Source organism: Coloeus monedula (genome assembly GCF_965178545.1).
Source record: "Coloeus monedula genome assembly, chromosome: 11".
Taxonomy (NCBI): domain Eukaryota; kingdom Metazoa; phylum Chordata; class Aves; order Passeriformes; family Corvidae; genus Coloeus; species Coloeus monedula.
This window is the reverse complement of record NC_138791.1, coordinates 13,662,663-13,680,185: the sequence shown is the minus strand read 5'-3', so window position 1 is coordinate 13,680,185 and position 17,523 is coordinate 13,662,663. Positions and strand designations below refer to the sequence as shown.

The 17,523-nt window shown below is 41.2% G+C and overlaps 1 protein-coding gene across 3 annotated transcripts in view; it reads right to left on the bottom strand.

Moving 5' to 3' along the window:
* Positions 1-17,523, bottom strand: part of PTPRG (protein tyrosine phosphatase receptor type G) — a 398,071-nt gene that overhangs the window by 297,929 nt on the left and 82,619 nt on the right. For all 3 annotated transcript variants that reach the window (XR_014226741.1, XM_082289015.1, XM_082289016.1), the window contains exon 2: positions 10,756-10,860. Coding sequence is in view for 2 of the 3 variants with exons in the window: in XM_082289015.1 (XP_082145141.1) it covers positions 10,756-10,860 (105 nt within the window). In the remaining variant the exon portion in view is untranslated. The remainder of the gene's footprint in view (positions 1-10,755; positions 10,861-17,523) is intronic.

The window sequence follows — 17,523 nt, the reverse complement described above, 5'->3', positions numbered from 1 at the left end:
TCTCCAGCTCATAGTCTTCACCTTATTACCCTCTGCTTCAGCCATCGATGCATTTAACACCAAGCCACCTCTCAGATGACTTGCACAAATTTAAGGTAGAGGTAATTTTTCTGTGTTTGCACTGAGAGCAATTATGTCCTTCAGGCATCTGGGGAGCCCTTGTGCAATACAAGCAGTAACTGAACTACATACACTGAGCCCTTCTTTACAAAAGTCACATCCAATTCTCTGCAAACACCTTCACAGAGCAAATCCCCTTCCTCAGAGATCAGCATATGCTAATGGAGATATCATGAAGATAAATGTCTCCATTTCACATCTCCAGCAACAGAAATATAAATTAAAAATATGATCTGAAGTGCCACAGAAGCTTCCAACTTGGAATCCATCTGAAAAGTTCACGTCACCTCTGGTTAGGAGCAGACTAGCATCTGGCATGTAAAATGGCTTTTCATACCCCAAGGGGCCAGAAGACTCCAGCAGCAGCCTGAACTCAGCAGCCTGAGACACACACCACACCTCAGGAGCAAAAGACAGCATGTAAAACTGAACATGAAGTGACCTAAACTCTCCATGACTTCACTGCTGTGCTACCTCAGGGTGAATCTTATTTCTGTACTTGGGAAATATGTTCACACAAACACAAAGCAAATCATATAACATTCAATTCTTCATTGTGAGCGCATCCACTTAGGCGTTTGTTCATACAGGAGCTTGACATACAGGACAGGCCCCAGTGCTCAAGGACCAGATGATGTGAAATACAGCAGAGGGGCCCTGTGAGGTCCCAAGCCACCACAGTGCAAAAGCAAATGATCAACATTTAAGGGACCTTTGTCACCTCAGCTCTAGCTGTGAGTGTATTATGGGGAGTTGGGACTTGTTTCTCTATTCCACATAAGGAAAGCAACAGAAACTGCAGTCACATGCCAATACTCATCACCTTCAGGCATTCAACTGCAGGACTTTTCTGTTCATTTCTGGGGAAATTTATACACCAAGACAGTTGAGAAAACCTCGCAAGAGAGTCAGAAATCAAGAACCTCATGTGGAACAGCTCCTCCTGAACTTTCTTCCAGCTGCACAACTTACATGTTGGCCTGAATGCTTTAATTTACATCAAGGTAAAAAAAGCAGCATGGGCCAGCTTCAGAGACCTCAGTTCAGCCACAGTGGGGTGATGGGAGACATGGCACCCAGCCTCCCTGTGCCCTCCTGGTCTTTACAGCTGTGATCACAGCATGAGCTTACCTCACAGCAGCTGTGCTAAGAAGAGATGTGCATCTGTGTACATGCCTGCAAGGCTGTAATCCTACAGCAGTGTGGAGAAAATGTGCATGGGGTGAGACTGCATTCAAACAGGAATGTAGGGGAGAGGGTTTACTTCAGACATGGCCAGAACAGACTGGCTTAGGTTAAACTCAGCAAGTACTGTTTGGAAGAAAACAAGCAGGGTGGAGATGAAGCAAGACAGAAGGCCTAATACTCATGGCAGCAAAGATTCCTTTGGTGGAAAAGTTGCTTGCTGGTCAAGTCTTCGACATTTTTAAAGGAGTTACTTGTTTCAAAAGTATCTCACCCTACTGAGGGTTCAACCACAAGGGCTCCATGAGCCACCAATACCCATCACCAGCCCTTACTATGGCAGCTCAAGTTACAATCTTTACATCTCTGCAACAGGGACAAGGAGTTCTTAATTCTTCACAAATGAAGCTGCTCATCTCACTAATTATCCTGAAAACATTATCAACCCACAGTCCCACTCATCTCACAACTGGGCAGTGTAAAGAGATGGGAATGGGTAGGAACACACACTTAGGAAACATTCATTCAAGGTTCAATTGAATTGAACCCACTTGCTTTCCCAGCTTTACAAAAACAGAAGCTTGATACTCAGGTTCTCAGTAAGGCTTGACATTATTTTACAGTGCAGAGCAACATTAACTCTTCAATAAATCATTCCAGTGCCAATAGCCTCCCTCAAATAGAAAGGCTACAGAGATGACCCTTAAAAGTTTAGAGGAGAGTTGAAAACATTTCCAGAAAATCACTCAAGTGCTGTTTAAAGATGTAATTTATATGCACAGCTCTGCACTCCATTACAGGATTTCATATTTATTTAATTTGACAAGTTAAAAGTGTGCCCATCCAACTCTTTGGGCACATGGAGTCTTAAAAAAAAACTTTGTAACTTAAAGCCAAATGTTCTGTGTATTGAATATGAAAAGAATGTGATTTTCCTCAAACCCACTGGAAAAAACTGAAAGCATCAAACAGACTAAGAGCTTCAACAAAGCACCAGCACAGGGAGAAATTGAGTTTGCTGATGAAGGAAGAATGAAGCTCCAAAGCCTGATCACCTCCAGAAGACCTTCTGTTAGCTCAGGAGCTTCACAACACCTGTGCTACCAACATGGTCTCCCCCAAAGGAGGTAGTCTCCCAGGCAACCAAGGTCTCTTCAATTAGCATCTGATAAGGTGGGATGTGTGGCCTCAGAGACAGAGGATAGCACTGGGACTCAGACTGAATTTCCCACTCTGCTGTGCATGGCATGGGGTGTATCCAAGAGTTACTTACACTGCCCTGTCCTTTGGGCCCCACCATGCAAACACACCCACCTCAGAGACATTGTAAGAATTAGAATTCCTTCAGCTGCTAAGCACTCGTTCTGCAGTACCAAAGGATCTAGATGAGACTTTCCCTAATTCTTCCTTTCTCCAGGGAACATGTGAATGAGTCGACATCAGTAGACATTTGACACAGAATAAACATATGGCACCTCTATCCCATGGCAGACCTGCCTGCCAGCAGCTGCCCAGGCTGGGGGAATGCCCAGCCCTGCCCCACTCACTCCTCCCCTGGCAAGGGATCCCAGTGGGGCAGATCTGCTACTTGCGCAGGCAGGGGCTGCTTTTCAAGGATCATAATGATTAAAAACTGTATATCTGCAATGCCACATTCTGCAAGGTGGTGACACTTTTTGGGAAAGGGGAGACATGGGGCAATTCCTGGGGCAGAGATACAGAAAAAAAAATTATCTTCTGAGCAGCGGCAGGAAAGATACAAAGAAGCCACCTGACATAACAAAAATAATGGAAATAATTCTACGTCTACTGCATCAACTGCAGTACTGGCCTGGCTCAGCCATTTCATACAAAGACTCTACTTATATCCTGCAACTAGAATTCTGATTCATTCCTTGATTATTTCATGCTTGGACTATTGCAATAATGTTTGTGCCAAGCTATTTTTTTTATCCACACACTACAAGGCTATTCCTACAAGAGCTTCCCTGCTTGCTTTGTTTCTCACTGAAGTATCCTTGCTGTTCACATACTTTTTTCCTCACTGTTATTCTCCTACATGTGTTCAGTTACATATGAAATCAAGATCTGAACTTCAATGTATCACTGCAATAATTCAAGAACCTCAAAAACAGCAGACTCCAACCTTCTGAGTATTTTCCAGTCCATTTGCTGAACTTGTATCACAGCTGCTACCCAAATACTCCATCTTTCTTTTGCATGCTTAAAAAATAGGCATTTCATGTGTTCTTATGTCTAAAGAACTTCAAATATTTTATCCTGTTGCTTATTTCAATGCCTAGAGATCAACTAAATTGACAACTTTTTGCTGCACTTCAGCACATTCTCAGTCTTTTGAAACAGTGCACTGGTTGTTGTAATTCCAGAGGTTTTCCACAAATGTCCCAGTGTTCACATTGAAAGAAAATGCAACAAAAAGCACAGTACATTTAAAGAGAAGTGAGAGGTCTTCCCTCCTCAGCTAAAGCAGCTCTTTGTGCTCCCTCATGTGAGGGGAGATCGCCACAGCTGTGATTGCAGCAGTGCAAAGCAGAAATACCTTTGATGCACTATTGGAATAACTGTATCTGAAGCTCTGAAGATTTCATCTAGCATCTGCTGCTTTTATTTTATACTTTTGTACTGTGCTAGGGAAAAAATTTCGTGAAAGAGTGAAAGTTGAGGGGACTGGTTCCTTGCACATCTTATATTTCAGCCTCTCAAAGCTGCCCATCTGCCAATGGCCTATCTGGTCAGAAGCAGTAAAGAAAAAATTCTGAACACTCAAAAATCAGAGATTTGTTTTAATGTACTTAAGCATGATAACCAATCAAATTCTAGTGAGAACCTTGCCAAAAAAAAGGGAAATTTCACTATATCTGCATCCAACTTCTAAAAATCCAGTCAAGCATTTCAATATAGACTGGATACCAGGATTGACTATGACAGTATTTGGAATAAACTGTTAGTGTGGCACACAAGAAAAGATGGCAAGAAGAGAAAGTAAACAGTATTAATAGTATTCAATAACAAAATCCTAAGTAGAAACTAAATTACTACCTGAGGTTTCCTTAGCAGATTATTTAGAAACTTGCCAATAGACAAACAAACTAAATGACAAGACTCTCAATCAGAGCTGTGCTCCCCAGCAAAACAGCTTAGTAAAAATGATACAGACTACTTGGGCTGCTTTTGGCAAGGCTGGCTCCCCTCAGGGAACTGATAATGGTAAATACTCGGCACAAGCATGATAGTGAATTCCTTATTCATGCTAGCTTATGGTTAGGAAGATATATCCTGTTCTCTGGGATAGGAATGAGAAAACTCATTTCTTCATACTCAGAACAGAAACAAAAGATATTTTTTTGTACTGGTTCCTTCACAGGGGCAGAATAGCTAAGGAAAGATAAAAAGCATTCTCCTTGACATCCTCCAAGTATGTGCACATTTAGATGCAGATTCTGCAGACACAGATGTCTCGTGCACATCTGTACAGTGTCTTGCTCATGGACATGAAGACTCATGACCCAGTACTGTCAGAATACAAACAATCAAAATATACAGATGGTAATTCCCGTTTATTTGTAAAAATACACAGCAGTTGCTTTAGCTGTGCACATTAAAAATTGAGGTTCATGCTCAGACATTAGCAGCAAACTCTAAGCTACAGTTTCCTGTGTTCCCCTTATGAAAGAGTGTAGCATTGATTTCTGGAACAACTGTTCATCTAATAAGATGCATATGGAAATGAATGCCTTGCACCTGGTTCCAGCAGGGTTCACTGAAGACTACCATTCATCTCTGATGAATGCCGATAAAAATATTCAAAGCTCAGTTTACTGATCAGATCAGATATTAATGGGAATGTTTTTCCTACTTCTCTCAGTGTGCTGGTTTGGGCAAATTTAGAAATATATCCTCTGAGAGAAGGCAGGTTATGACCACCCCTCCCCCCAGGAGGTTCGGGGAAAAAAATGAATTTTCCTCGAAAGAAAGTGAAAGAGATAAAACTATTTATTTAACAAACACACAGGAAAAAGATACTAATGCTAAATAATGAAACCTCTTGCTGTAGAGAGAAAACCTGGGAAAATTTCAGAGTCCTTCCACAGTCTCTCTCTCCCCCTCCTTGGAGCTGGGACACGGTGGTGGGCCCACTTCCAGGGCCAAGGCCTCGGTGGAAAGTCCTCCCAATGTATTCTGATGTTGAAACCGTCCAGCAGAGAGAAAGGGGAAAAAAATGAAGTCCCAGGAAAAAGTTCAACTCTCTGTCTCTCTCCAGAGAAAAAGAAAGCTGAAAACTGGCTGGAAAGCAAGCTGCTTCCTCCTGCTCCCACCGCTGCAGAAGCAGACAGGTTTTATCTCTATGTCCTCGGAACATGAAAACAAACTGCAAGCTGCTTTGAAAAAGTACACTTTTCTCTCTCCCCTCTCAGGCTCAGTTTAAAGGCATAGAAAGGCACAAAATTAATTTCTGGGCACAGGGCATCGACATGGGATACAACATCATAAAGTCACCCCAAGACACTCAGCTTAGATCCTCTTTAGAATGTCATCTCAAAAGAGTGAGAAAGCAAGAGAGACAGAATCTGCTCATTTTGACCATCCTGCATTTAAGGGAGATGAGTACTTTTACAGAGGAATGATAACTGAGCACATGATGTGCGAGAGTTTTGGTCAATATCAAGATTTATTATTCTGAGAGACTGAAAGAGTGAAATACTGACCGAGGCAAATAGCCCATTAGTTACCTCTCAGTTCAATATGACTTGATGCTTTCCTTACTATGTGCTGATTATTTCCTGTCCAGTCCACATTAGCAGCTTATTTAATGAGAACAATCTAAGCAAAGAGAGAAATTCACACATTTACAAAGGATATCACCAAGTTACATTCCATCACCATTTGCTGTTCTTTGAGGAAATAACCATTATCCATCATTTCTGTTTTAATGCCAGCAATTGCTTTTGAGAAGAACACTCAGTTCTTACATTCACCACCGGTTATATTTTAAATAATAGCATCTTAAAGGACAGCAGTAACTGCCTAAGTGTTGTAGGACAAAGAATTCACACACTGATAGTGTCCACTAGCTTGACAGCACGGCCAAAGTTCCTGTTCTTAATGGGTACTTTTCCCCACTCACAGGGTCATCTCTACTCTTGTAAAGCCTATTTTTCTTCTGTTAACTTCTCCTAATGTTCATGGCAGTTGCACAGAATCTTGGAGAGAAAGGATTCAACATTTTAAACAGAAAAATATCAGTGAGGACATGCACAAAGAACAGAAGCATCATAAGCAGTGCTAATAATTTCACATAGAATATGAGAGACTACAGGTACAAAGAGGAAAGAGATGCCTTGAATGCACCATAAGATTAAAGGGAAAAAACAACTGTATGAGTTTTTTTACACAGGATTCTCTTTACAAAGCCACAGTTAGATAAATCTCTAAAAAGAACACATCTACATCCTTGGCCAACATCTGTTTTTTGTTCTCTCTGAGAAGCCCAAATGGTTTTGATTACTTAAAAGAGTATTTCTTGAATGAGTCAGCTCACAACACTGAAGCTGATCAGCAGAACAGTCATCAAGGGAGGCGGGCACACCAGCCCTGCCCGTTCCAGCACCCCAGCTCAACTGGGAAACTCCAGTGACAAAAGCACCATCTACAACACCCTGCCCCAGAACAGTGCAGACCATTCCATACCGTTAATCACACAAATTAACACTGGGAATAATTAGACATCATATCTTTTACCTGGAGACTCAAATAGCAGTTTCCTAATTTGGGTAAGCCCCTTGCTACTTCTGGTTTTCCACAATATCATGCAATGATTGTCACATTAATTTTACACAATAGCTTTTCAGAAGAACAGGTATGAGTACATACAGGTCCTCCAGAGCTATCACCACTTAAAGTACAAGCATCTGCATCTGTATCTCACACTGTAATCTCCTAAGGCCCTGATCCTCGAGCTATTCATTTTTTGGTCTACTGCAAGGCAAACTAGGGTCTGCTCAGATCACTAGCAAAGTGTTCTGAGCACTGACAGTTGCAACACTTGACACTGAGAGGCATCTTTAAATGTGTGGAATATCAGGCTCCAGGAAAAAACATACATTACATGAGGGAGGGTCAGTCAGAAAGACCTGGATCTAGCAGATGTTTCAATTGCATATTTCTTTGCTTTTGTTTCAAGTTGTAGGCTTTTGTTTCAAGTTTTGTTTTGGTTTTTTGCTTAAAAACCAGTTTACGTGTTTACAAAAATATGTCCACACTGATGAAAAAGCACCTGAACTACTACTATCTGTTACTATGATGAGTTCTAGGAACATACTGAGTTCAGAGGCAATTATAAAGATGGGCTAAAAATCATTTCAAACCTGTCCATTCAGTGGTTAGTCTAACAGAAAAGATGACTTGGAAAAGCAAAGACTGCAGTGAAACACATTCAGGATCCACACCTACATCTTGTGACTGTACTGTGCCTATTCCACATTTCTTTTGCACTATAAGTAATGTGGCCAGTACCAGTTTAGGAAGTCTTTGGCAAACTGTAAGACACAAGCATGGAATAAATACTTTCCCAAAACATACATGAATACACACGGACAGAGAATTCCCCGTAGAAATGTTGTTTGAGCTTCTTAAAAATCCTAAAAAGAACATTTAGGAGATCTCAGTCTCTGTTCAGTCTCACCGTTCCTATTTAAAGACAAGCTAGTCTTCTGTTTTCAGTGTTTGCTCACTTCTGAATTTGGTTTAAAGAGCTGCTAGCATAGACTTAATGAAGTTTCTTCTAAAGAGCTGATTGTGTTTCCTGCTGTCTTTTTGACAGAACCCATTCAAAATGGGCCTTCTTCATTTAATTATCTAGTTTTTATTTTTGCAAGTTTTATTTCTGAACTGGAATAAATGTTATAGTCAGAATTGTGTCCGTACACAACAGGGTTATTTTAAAAGACTTTAAAATCCTTTCCTTTCCAACCTGTGAAAGGAGAAGTGTGGTCCAGCTTTGTGTAGGGAACATGCAGTATGAGCACAGGGCACTGGAGTTCACAGGTTCCTGTCGCAGGCACCTTTATGGATGTGAGTGCCTTATATAAATGTTACAGGTCCAAGGGTTGTTCAACACCTGATCAATGACTGAAGTTCCTCATCTCTAAGCTTTTGTGCCTGAGAGGATCAATATGACCAGGCAGCACAGGGTAATGCTATAGATCAGTCATGAAACCAGGAAAATTTCTGATCTACAGAGTGTAAACCAGCTCCTGGACCATTCACCCTCTGCAAGAGCTCAGAGCAGCTGAAGGGTTTCCTACAGGCTACTGAGGAATTAATCTAAAAGCACAGTATAGAAAAGATATATCCTGTGGAAAATGGATATTTGAGGGCTCTCTGCAACATGGCTGTGCCCTTTTTTGACCCCCAAGCAGAAAAACCACAACTGGCTGCCTGCTTTTGGACCTCTGCATCCCCACATCAGGATTTATTACAGAACTCTTAAGCCCAAAAATACAAAAGCTCTGCAAGCAGACAGGCACAGCCATGAACAGAGAGAGGTTGTGCTGCTGTAAATCAGTTCTGCTCAACTGAAATCAATATAAAGCCATAGCTCAGCCTAAAACACATGGTCTGTGCTGGGGCTCAGCAGAGACTGTCCACTGACGGCTGTCAGGAGCTATCCTGGTCTTGTTTACTCCCATTGGCAAATTCCCTTAGAAGAAACTCCAGATTCACCAGCCCTCAGCCCAGCAGAGCCTCCTTCCTTGCTCATAATTGCTGGGGCTGGGCCAGCAGCTGTTGTACAAATAACTGGAAGGGAGCTGGCCTGACCATCTGAGGATAGGGAAGGGAAGCAGCCTACCAGATAAAGATAATGTCTGTGAAAGAGCTTGGAAACCACTGACACAGGCTAATTGCTTACTGCAGAGTGAAGTTTCCCCTCTCTGTAGGCTCATTTGATGTAAACTTCCTAGTCATGTCCAAAACCTTACCCACAGGACAAACATTAGTACATAAACTGCTTAGCCAAGCCCTGCTCAGGGTTCCTGGGAAATATTCTGGGGGATGAGGAAGCAAGGAGAAAGAAACAGATAACATGATCATCTTCCTCACTGTGCTCAGCTAGAAAAAAACATCTGTCTGGCATCTGGGCTCTGCCACCCACCATTTATTCCCACTTTCAGCCTAAACACAGAAGCTCAGCATTTTCATTACCTCTGGTCCCCTCAGTGAGCAAATATGGACAAAAATGGCATCAGATAAGAGAGGCTGAACTGGCTGAAAATCAAAAGTGGTCATTTGTCCTACATTACTAAAATGTTTAGATTTATTTTACTTGCCTGACCCCATTTGCAAATGAGATAGGTTGTATTTTGAGATCTAATAGAGATGACTTGTGTATATTGATGGAAAAAAACTCTCCACTTACCTATAATCATTCGTTCCCAATGAAATAAATGGTCTGGATAAAAGCGGGGTTTTGGCAGTCAAAAAGTAACAGTTGCATATTTATCTGGTATCAGCATTCAGACCTCTTAGAAAATAGTATTTTTCCTTCACCTAAAACTAGCCCTGCACAACAACTCTCTTGGACAAGCAACAGATGTCTGAAACATATCTCAGATCGTCCAGAAAAGCATATAAAAGTTCAATATCATGCTTGAAATCTTCATAAAAACTTTTTAGATATTAGATATCTTCCACAGAGACAGCATAGCTATTAAAACCATTTCTAGAACACAGCAACCAGCAAATCAGACATCATTCCGAAGTGTATTTTTATTTGTGGTATTTCAAAATTGTGGAGGTACATGAGCTCTTCCATAAGACTTTATGAAAGCAGTGGGATGAACAATAAAATACTCTTCCAGTATCTAATCTTTTCAGCATCACACATCCTGGCTTGATGCACTGACAAGTCCCATCATTGTCATTATACACTACCACAAAAAATATATGCACAGAAACAAGTAATTTCAAAACTTCTGGGGTGTTGGGGTTTTTTGTTGTTTGTTTGTTTGTTTGTTTTTTGTTTGTTTTTTGTTTGTTTGTTTTTTTTTTGTTGTTGGTTTGTGTTTTTTTTAATCTGGATATCTATATGGATGCTTACAGTCTTCCTAGAAGGCCCAAAATGGTAAGCAAATAGTGAACTTTGCTTGGACCAGAAGAGCAAAGAGAAGTTTGAGAGTATGCCTGACCAAGGGTTTGTCAAGAAACTAAAACAAGACTGAGAAAAGGAGCAGAATAATAAGGCAAATCCAGCAGTAAATGGCAGAAATGCAAGAAAGTGTGTACAGAGGGGGAATTTGCAAGGAAGGGTGAAGAAGAAAATACACTGTAAAACTAATTTAAACTGAGCACAGTAGTAATAAAAATCAAGTAAGCAATTCGATTCTGGAGACATTTCACATTTTAGTGCTCTGAAGAAGACAAGTCGCTCACCCGAGTATGCCCAGTAAGGATCCCCGGAAGCCTTTCTCCTCCGGATCTGCGCAGAACTCCCATGTCTGTTCTCATGCAGAGAGCCCACATAACCTTCGGTCAGAGCTGGGAAGAAAAGAAGCAGAAATCATTAAGAAAGTGGTATTGGCTCCCTGGAGTTTACACAGTGAAGCTTAAATCTTTGCTGAGCAGAGACTACAAATTTGATCTTGCTTCAAAGAATTTACCAGGCATGTTCCTGAAACCTCCCCCCATCCAAAGGAGAAGTCAGGACTCACTGAAGGCATTATTCTGGTCTGGATGCCTGTGACACTCCAGCAATTTCCATAAGGAAACTCTGATGTACACAAACAAACAATATGAGCCTTGACATATGACCAAACTTTCTCTGTTCAGACCCAGAAGACAAATTTACTTTGCCAGTGACCACCAAACTATGTCAGGCAAAACACTCAGTGTGCAATACCAATGACTTACAAAGTGTGAAAGGGAGAGGAAAGGAATGGAGAAATCTTTGCAAAACTCCACAAGCTAGAGGGTATTAAATTCAAGTAAACCAAGAAAAAACCCACATCCTACATTCCATCCCAGGATTTTTCTTTTATACCACCAATAATTTTTATTTTTCTTTTGTAAAGGAATTAATTGCTTCCATGAGGATGTGGGCTATTTGGGCTTTTTATGTGCATATTTCACCTATTGTTTCTATGCATCTGACTGAACCAAAGTGGAGGTGTGTAAATTCACAAATGTCAGTAGAAAGTCTGTAATAAATTCCAACTACATTTCTCAGAGCACTATAATAAATGCACACAAACAAAAACCACCTTAGATCCAGAGACATGGAACGAATGAGGAATGAATATGCACCAAATGGCTCTATGGAAATTTAAGCCCAACTTCTCCCAAACCACTTATCTGATCAGTAAGAAACTAGCTGAATAATTCAAATTAAAGCTTCAGAAAACCATGTAAAGCACTGCTACCCGTGTGCACTCACCAAGCGCTGCCTTCCCTTCTATTCCCAGGCCAATTAAAGCTGGGCTGGAAAGAAGCCCATAACAGGACCAGTAACTCAGAATTTGCCTTTCTTTCTCTTTGGAAAAGCTTCTGGGAGGTGCAGCCCTTGCACCACAGTAGCAGGGAGTCTGCTGTGCCCAAGGTTATACATGAGTGCTACACAGCTCTGTGGACAACCTTCCCTCTGCAACGTGGATTTCTGCAGGTTTTGGAATCCTGAAGTGGTAAGAAAAGTCATGAAATTTCAAGAAAGGCAGTACAGGTTTGCCCCTGCCAAATCTTCTCTTGGGAGAGCAAAGGTACTAATTGTGCCATTTGAATGAGTTTTCCAGATTCCTTGGCAGCTTTCTAAATGTCAATTCACCCCAGGCTGTGAACTAGAAACACTGGAACACATCGTGCTACCAGGATTTGTAGGCAACACGACCTCTCATACCTTGTTTTCCTCTCTAAAAATACTAAATTAAACATCTTACTTTAGTCCTTTTTTTCTTTTTTTCTTTTTTTTTTTTTTTTTACTTTTATATGTCTACGTGGTTGGGAGGCAAGAGGCACTAATTCCAACAAGAGAGAACAGATGTGGGATGTGGAGACCCAAACATTCTTGGCAAAAAAACCCAACACTGAATAAAGATAAGAGACCATGAAAATCCCAAGGAAGGGAACAATGAAATAGCCTAGGCAGATGGCTGGAAAGGCTATCAGAAAAAAATGGCCCTCTTATTCAGTAAAAAATCACATGTGCTGAGAAATACACCTAAAGCATCTCCTCATTACAAAATGAAAGACAGCTTTCATTTCTGAAAGCTTTCTCCTGAGCATCCTCTACAGAGAAGGCAAGTAATTGTGGGATTTTTGTGGCTGAAAAAGTCTGAACCCTTCGGGCAGGAGGAAGATTGGACACTGCCTCCTCCAAAGAACAAGGTGCTCCTGCAGGTATCTGCTCAGCAAGGCCTCCTGTGTGCCTTTGCATCCAGAGAAAGGTACTGAGTCTAAATAATCTATATTTGTTGAAAGTACAGGGGATCTGAGTCAGTGCAAAACATCTCAGGTTGTAAACACCTTTGTACCTCTAGCTGGAGCCATCAAAAAGCCTCATGGTAACCATAGTATGGCCATGAATCATACCACTGATTTTCAGTGTCCTTTATGCAAAAAATTTAATTATGCAAATCCAAGCCTTTATGAATGCCTAACTTTAATGTGAAATTGAACATTTGCTTCAGTCAGCATCTTATTTATGCAATTATAAACCTGACATTCTTATGAAAATATGCTGGTTTAGTTTTCTGCATAGATACTTAATAGATTTGTGCACTTATCTGTATTTATAAAAGGTGGAGAGACATGCTGTACACGAAATTGTTTCCACCATAAAGGATGTTACAAACCAGGAGGGAGCTCAAGTACTTTGCAAGAGAACTGTGGGAAGGGACTTGCTGGCTGCTAAATAGCTTCTGTAGGACTGAAAAAGAAACAAATTGGGACATCCCATTCTAAATAAAATCCTGCATCACTGCTAGATAGCCCAATATTAATGTCAATAATCCCCTTACAAACATATAGTAATTCAGTAGTCATCAGCAAGTTAGAGAAGACATACATTTACTGGGTAGCTGCAGAAACTCTGGGAAAAGGATGATGGGTTAGGATCTCTGGCCATGCTGTGGACTGAAAAGGTAATGGTCTGGCTCTTGCAAAAATCATAACACAACACCACCTTCCTCCCTCACCTGGCTCCCTTCCTCAGCCCATTCACAGCTCAATCAGGCATTTCTTCATTAGGCCTCAAAAACACTCCAAGAAAATACAACTATTATTGTGTTTGTGAAGAAACAGCTATTGTTGGCAATATCCCATACTGGTAAAGTCATCAGAAAACCAGACTTGGTCTCATGGTATTTATGTTCTTTGGTATTAACTGGGCTCAGTGGACTCCCATTTTCAAGAGGCGCAAGGTACAGAGCAGAGCATACAGTGGCTTTTCAGATAAAAGCCTGGAAGAGCCAAAGCATTCAAATCAAGTTCTTCCAAAAAAGGCACTGCTTCATACATCAAAACAATCTTATGTTTCAGGTAAAATCACTACTTTTTCCAGATTTGGTTGTACCTTCTGACCAAAACAACTTGACAACACCAATGAAAGTTTAAGTTTTCAAGAAAATATTTACGTTATATTAGCACCCATCACTACAGGATTCAAAAAATCTTTTTTCAGCTGGGAGACAGTTAACAGTTCCAGAACAGGGAGCAGCCAAGTGGCTTCCAGCTCCACTCCTGCAGAGCTGGATGCTGGAGAAAAGCCAGCAATTAGACAGGCTGGTCCAACAGGGAGCAAACATGGGAGGCTCCTCTCTTCTGGGAACCCTGCAAAAGTTGGGGAAGTGGAAATCAGGACAATAGGAGGGGCAGGAACATGCTCCAGGAAGGCTCAACATGGAGCAGCCAAATTAGAGAGGTGGAATAGAGGCACACAGAGGGAGAAATGAAGAGAAGGCACAGCAGAAGCCCTTGCCTTGCAAGGTTTCCTTTGATCCATCATGCCAGTGCTGATGGCAGAGGAGAAATGAACACCATAATATATGGTCTGAGGCTTGCAGATACATTATTAAAGGAAAAAGGGAGCAACTGCACACTCAGATACACAAGCATGAAATTAAATCCTGAGCAACTCCCCTGACTGCCGGTGCAGTATCGGTGTCTGCTGAGCGTAACACCCGCAGCCTGCAGAGCTGTGCTGGGCCCTGCAGACCTGCTTCTGCAAGGAGGAGAGGATCCTTCAAAGCCAACATGGAGAAATCTCTTCAACACAATTTCATATAATTTTAAGCAGCACTGAACACTACATGATTTTCGATGATGTGCTAAATGAATCAGCCCAGGCTGCAGATCTGCAGACAGCAAAAGCAATGCAATTCTGGCTACACTCAGCATCCTGAGCAGCTTTCCATTCACTCTGTCTCAACGTATTAACTTTCCCATAAAAATTATTTGATAAGTGCCCCCAAAGGTACGATAAGGTAATTCCTGCCTGAGTACCTTACTGGTATTCATAGCTCACATGAAAACACAGAATTTTATCCCTACTCTACCTTAAATATAAAGCTATTACACTATTCAGAGGGATTATACCCTTGGCATTAGTGTTTAAAAAGTATCAAGCCATCAGCTATGTAAGAAAAATCCTTTAAGATCAATATGTTACGTCTGAATGATGAAATCATTTGTTTTAATGGTAGATTAACTAGATTGTGTGCCATACTCACATTCTATAAGCTTTCTTTGAAGACAAGGGCTGCACCCAAATCTGTTTTCAGCTGTTGTAATTAAAATGGGACAAATTCAAAGGTACACACATTGCCCACCCCATAATCATTCTGACTCGCCACCTTGAACTATAGTAGCAACTGAATCACAGTTTTATTCCTAGTCCCTAATGTGTACAAATTTCTTAACTGAGTAGCTCAACATGGAGCTACAAGCCAGCCTTTGGAGACAGAGCCTTGACTACTGGAGTCTGGAGTAGTGTCACACTGTGAGAACACTTAAAACATGAGACCTAAAGAAAAGATCTTGTCAGTGTGTAACAAAAGAAGCACTAAATCATAAGGAATTCTAGAAATTAGTTCTATATCAAATCAATGCCTGCAGAAAAGCAACTTTTCAAAACAAATAAAACCATTATTTTCTTGAAGACTGCAAAGCCCTGCATTTATAAGTGGAGAAAGCAGAGACATTACTTGAAGGGCTTTTATACCATCTCTGAAATGGAGATAAAAAGGTGGTATGAATGATCCAAGACACCCATCTGCAAGCCTAAAGCTTCATGCAAGCCTCACCAGAAAAAAGCAGCATCTTTATCTAGGTGCCTTCACTGTATTCTAATTGGACTGTGCTAAAGAGAAGAAGGTAAGCTGGAGACATTGCAATGCTATGCACTGTAACACACACTCTGCTGACACAAGTTCAGGCTTCCGGGCAATTTCTTAGAATAAATGTTGCCAAATGAGCCAGAAGGAAAGAAGAAAGGAGGGAGGGGGAAACCAATAGATAATAAATTTATAATATTGGACAATTAAAATATTTTGCACAATTAGTATAAATAATACTTAAATTCATCTCCCTAGGATCTTGCATGGTCAAATTCCTAAACACAACCAGGCTATTTGCCTTAAACATTTTACCACCTTTTGACAGCAAATAAATCTAGAAATATTTCAGGCACAGCTAATCCATTTTGATAGTGCATTACTTTTAAACAGGCTCTTCAGACATGGATCTCCATATTTTGCAGATTATTTTATATCTTGCCAAAGAGGGACGGAAGTTACAACAACATATGGTGGTCAGACAGCATCAACAAATTATATTCTGAATGAGACTTCATCCTTTGATAATGCTGCAGAGATTTCTTCTCATTACCAGAAAAAAGGCAGAATCTATTCTCCTATGAACACACAGGCAATTTTCACAGCTTTCCATTAATGAAATATGGGAGTTAAAAATGATGAGTTTCTCACAACTCAAGTGAAATAACAGGTACCCAGATGCTACATCTAGCAAGAGACATATATCTCTTTCCCAGGTGACAGTCACCCAGACAGCCCCTTAATTGTGTGAGTGGAATCCACAGGTCTATTCATAAAACTGACATGGAAACTTTCCACACCATTCATTTTCTGTTGTTCACGTGTCTGATAGACGATGTGGTAACAGCACAAATCCTAAGAACAAGAACATAAATGCAGAGCACAGCAGGCCACTACAGGAACTAACCAGCAGAATGCAATTTGAAGATGAAAAATAGTCCAAGAAACACACTGTCGAACTGTGGGGATTAAATTAACTAGCAGAATTAAAAGCCCTTATCCCAAACATGAATACAGCAGTCACTAGGTGTGACCCTTGCTAACCTGTTGTGTTTGAAGCCATGAGGTAAGTGCAGTGCAATTTTATAATACTCCAACATATCAACACAATGCGAGTCCCAGAGCAGCAGAGCTGATGTGGACAAGCAATGGAAAAGAGATTTTCAGCACAGTCTTTCCTTGTATTACAAGGGATGGAGTTTAAGGGCGACAAGAAAGCCTCCTCCATCAGAGCCAGACTGATGCCAAACCAGACCTTGGGCATGCACTGTACTGGGATGCCCAGTGCCATCAGCCACTCTCCCCCAGAGCAGATGCCCTCCCAAGGAAAAGCAAACCAGTCTCTTCAGCCATGAGTTCCCACAGCTCCTGCTCTCAGCCTGCCTGGGTTTATAAATGAAATGAGCAAAGCTCATTAGCAAGACAGTAAGGCAACTTCTGATTATGACATTAATGATGCGCCATTAAGGGGACTCAGAAAAAGAAGCTTGGGAGGCCAGGAAGAGACAGATGCTGCTGGATGATTAGAAAGGGCTTGTTTTTGCATTTTCATGGCTCATACTTTGCTGGCATCAGCTGTGCAAGATGTGACATAGCTGGTAAATTTGGACCACTGATGTCAACTAGCATCACCTGCAGCACTTTGTGCTGAGAATAAGCAGTCAGCCAGATAAAAAACAGTGCCAACAACTTCCACCTCAAAATAAAACCACACAAAATAAACCAACTGCAACATCGCCTCTTCCAAGAGGATGGTGCCCTGCAGCAAAGCTTATGCCAGAGAACTTGCAGAATACCCTGAGACTAAGCGTTCTCAGACTGTGGTACATGAGCTCCCATCTACCCATGTGTGAGCTACATGTAAGGAAAAAAGAACCAA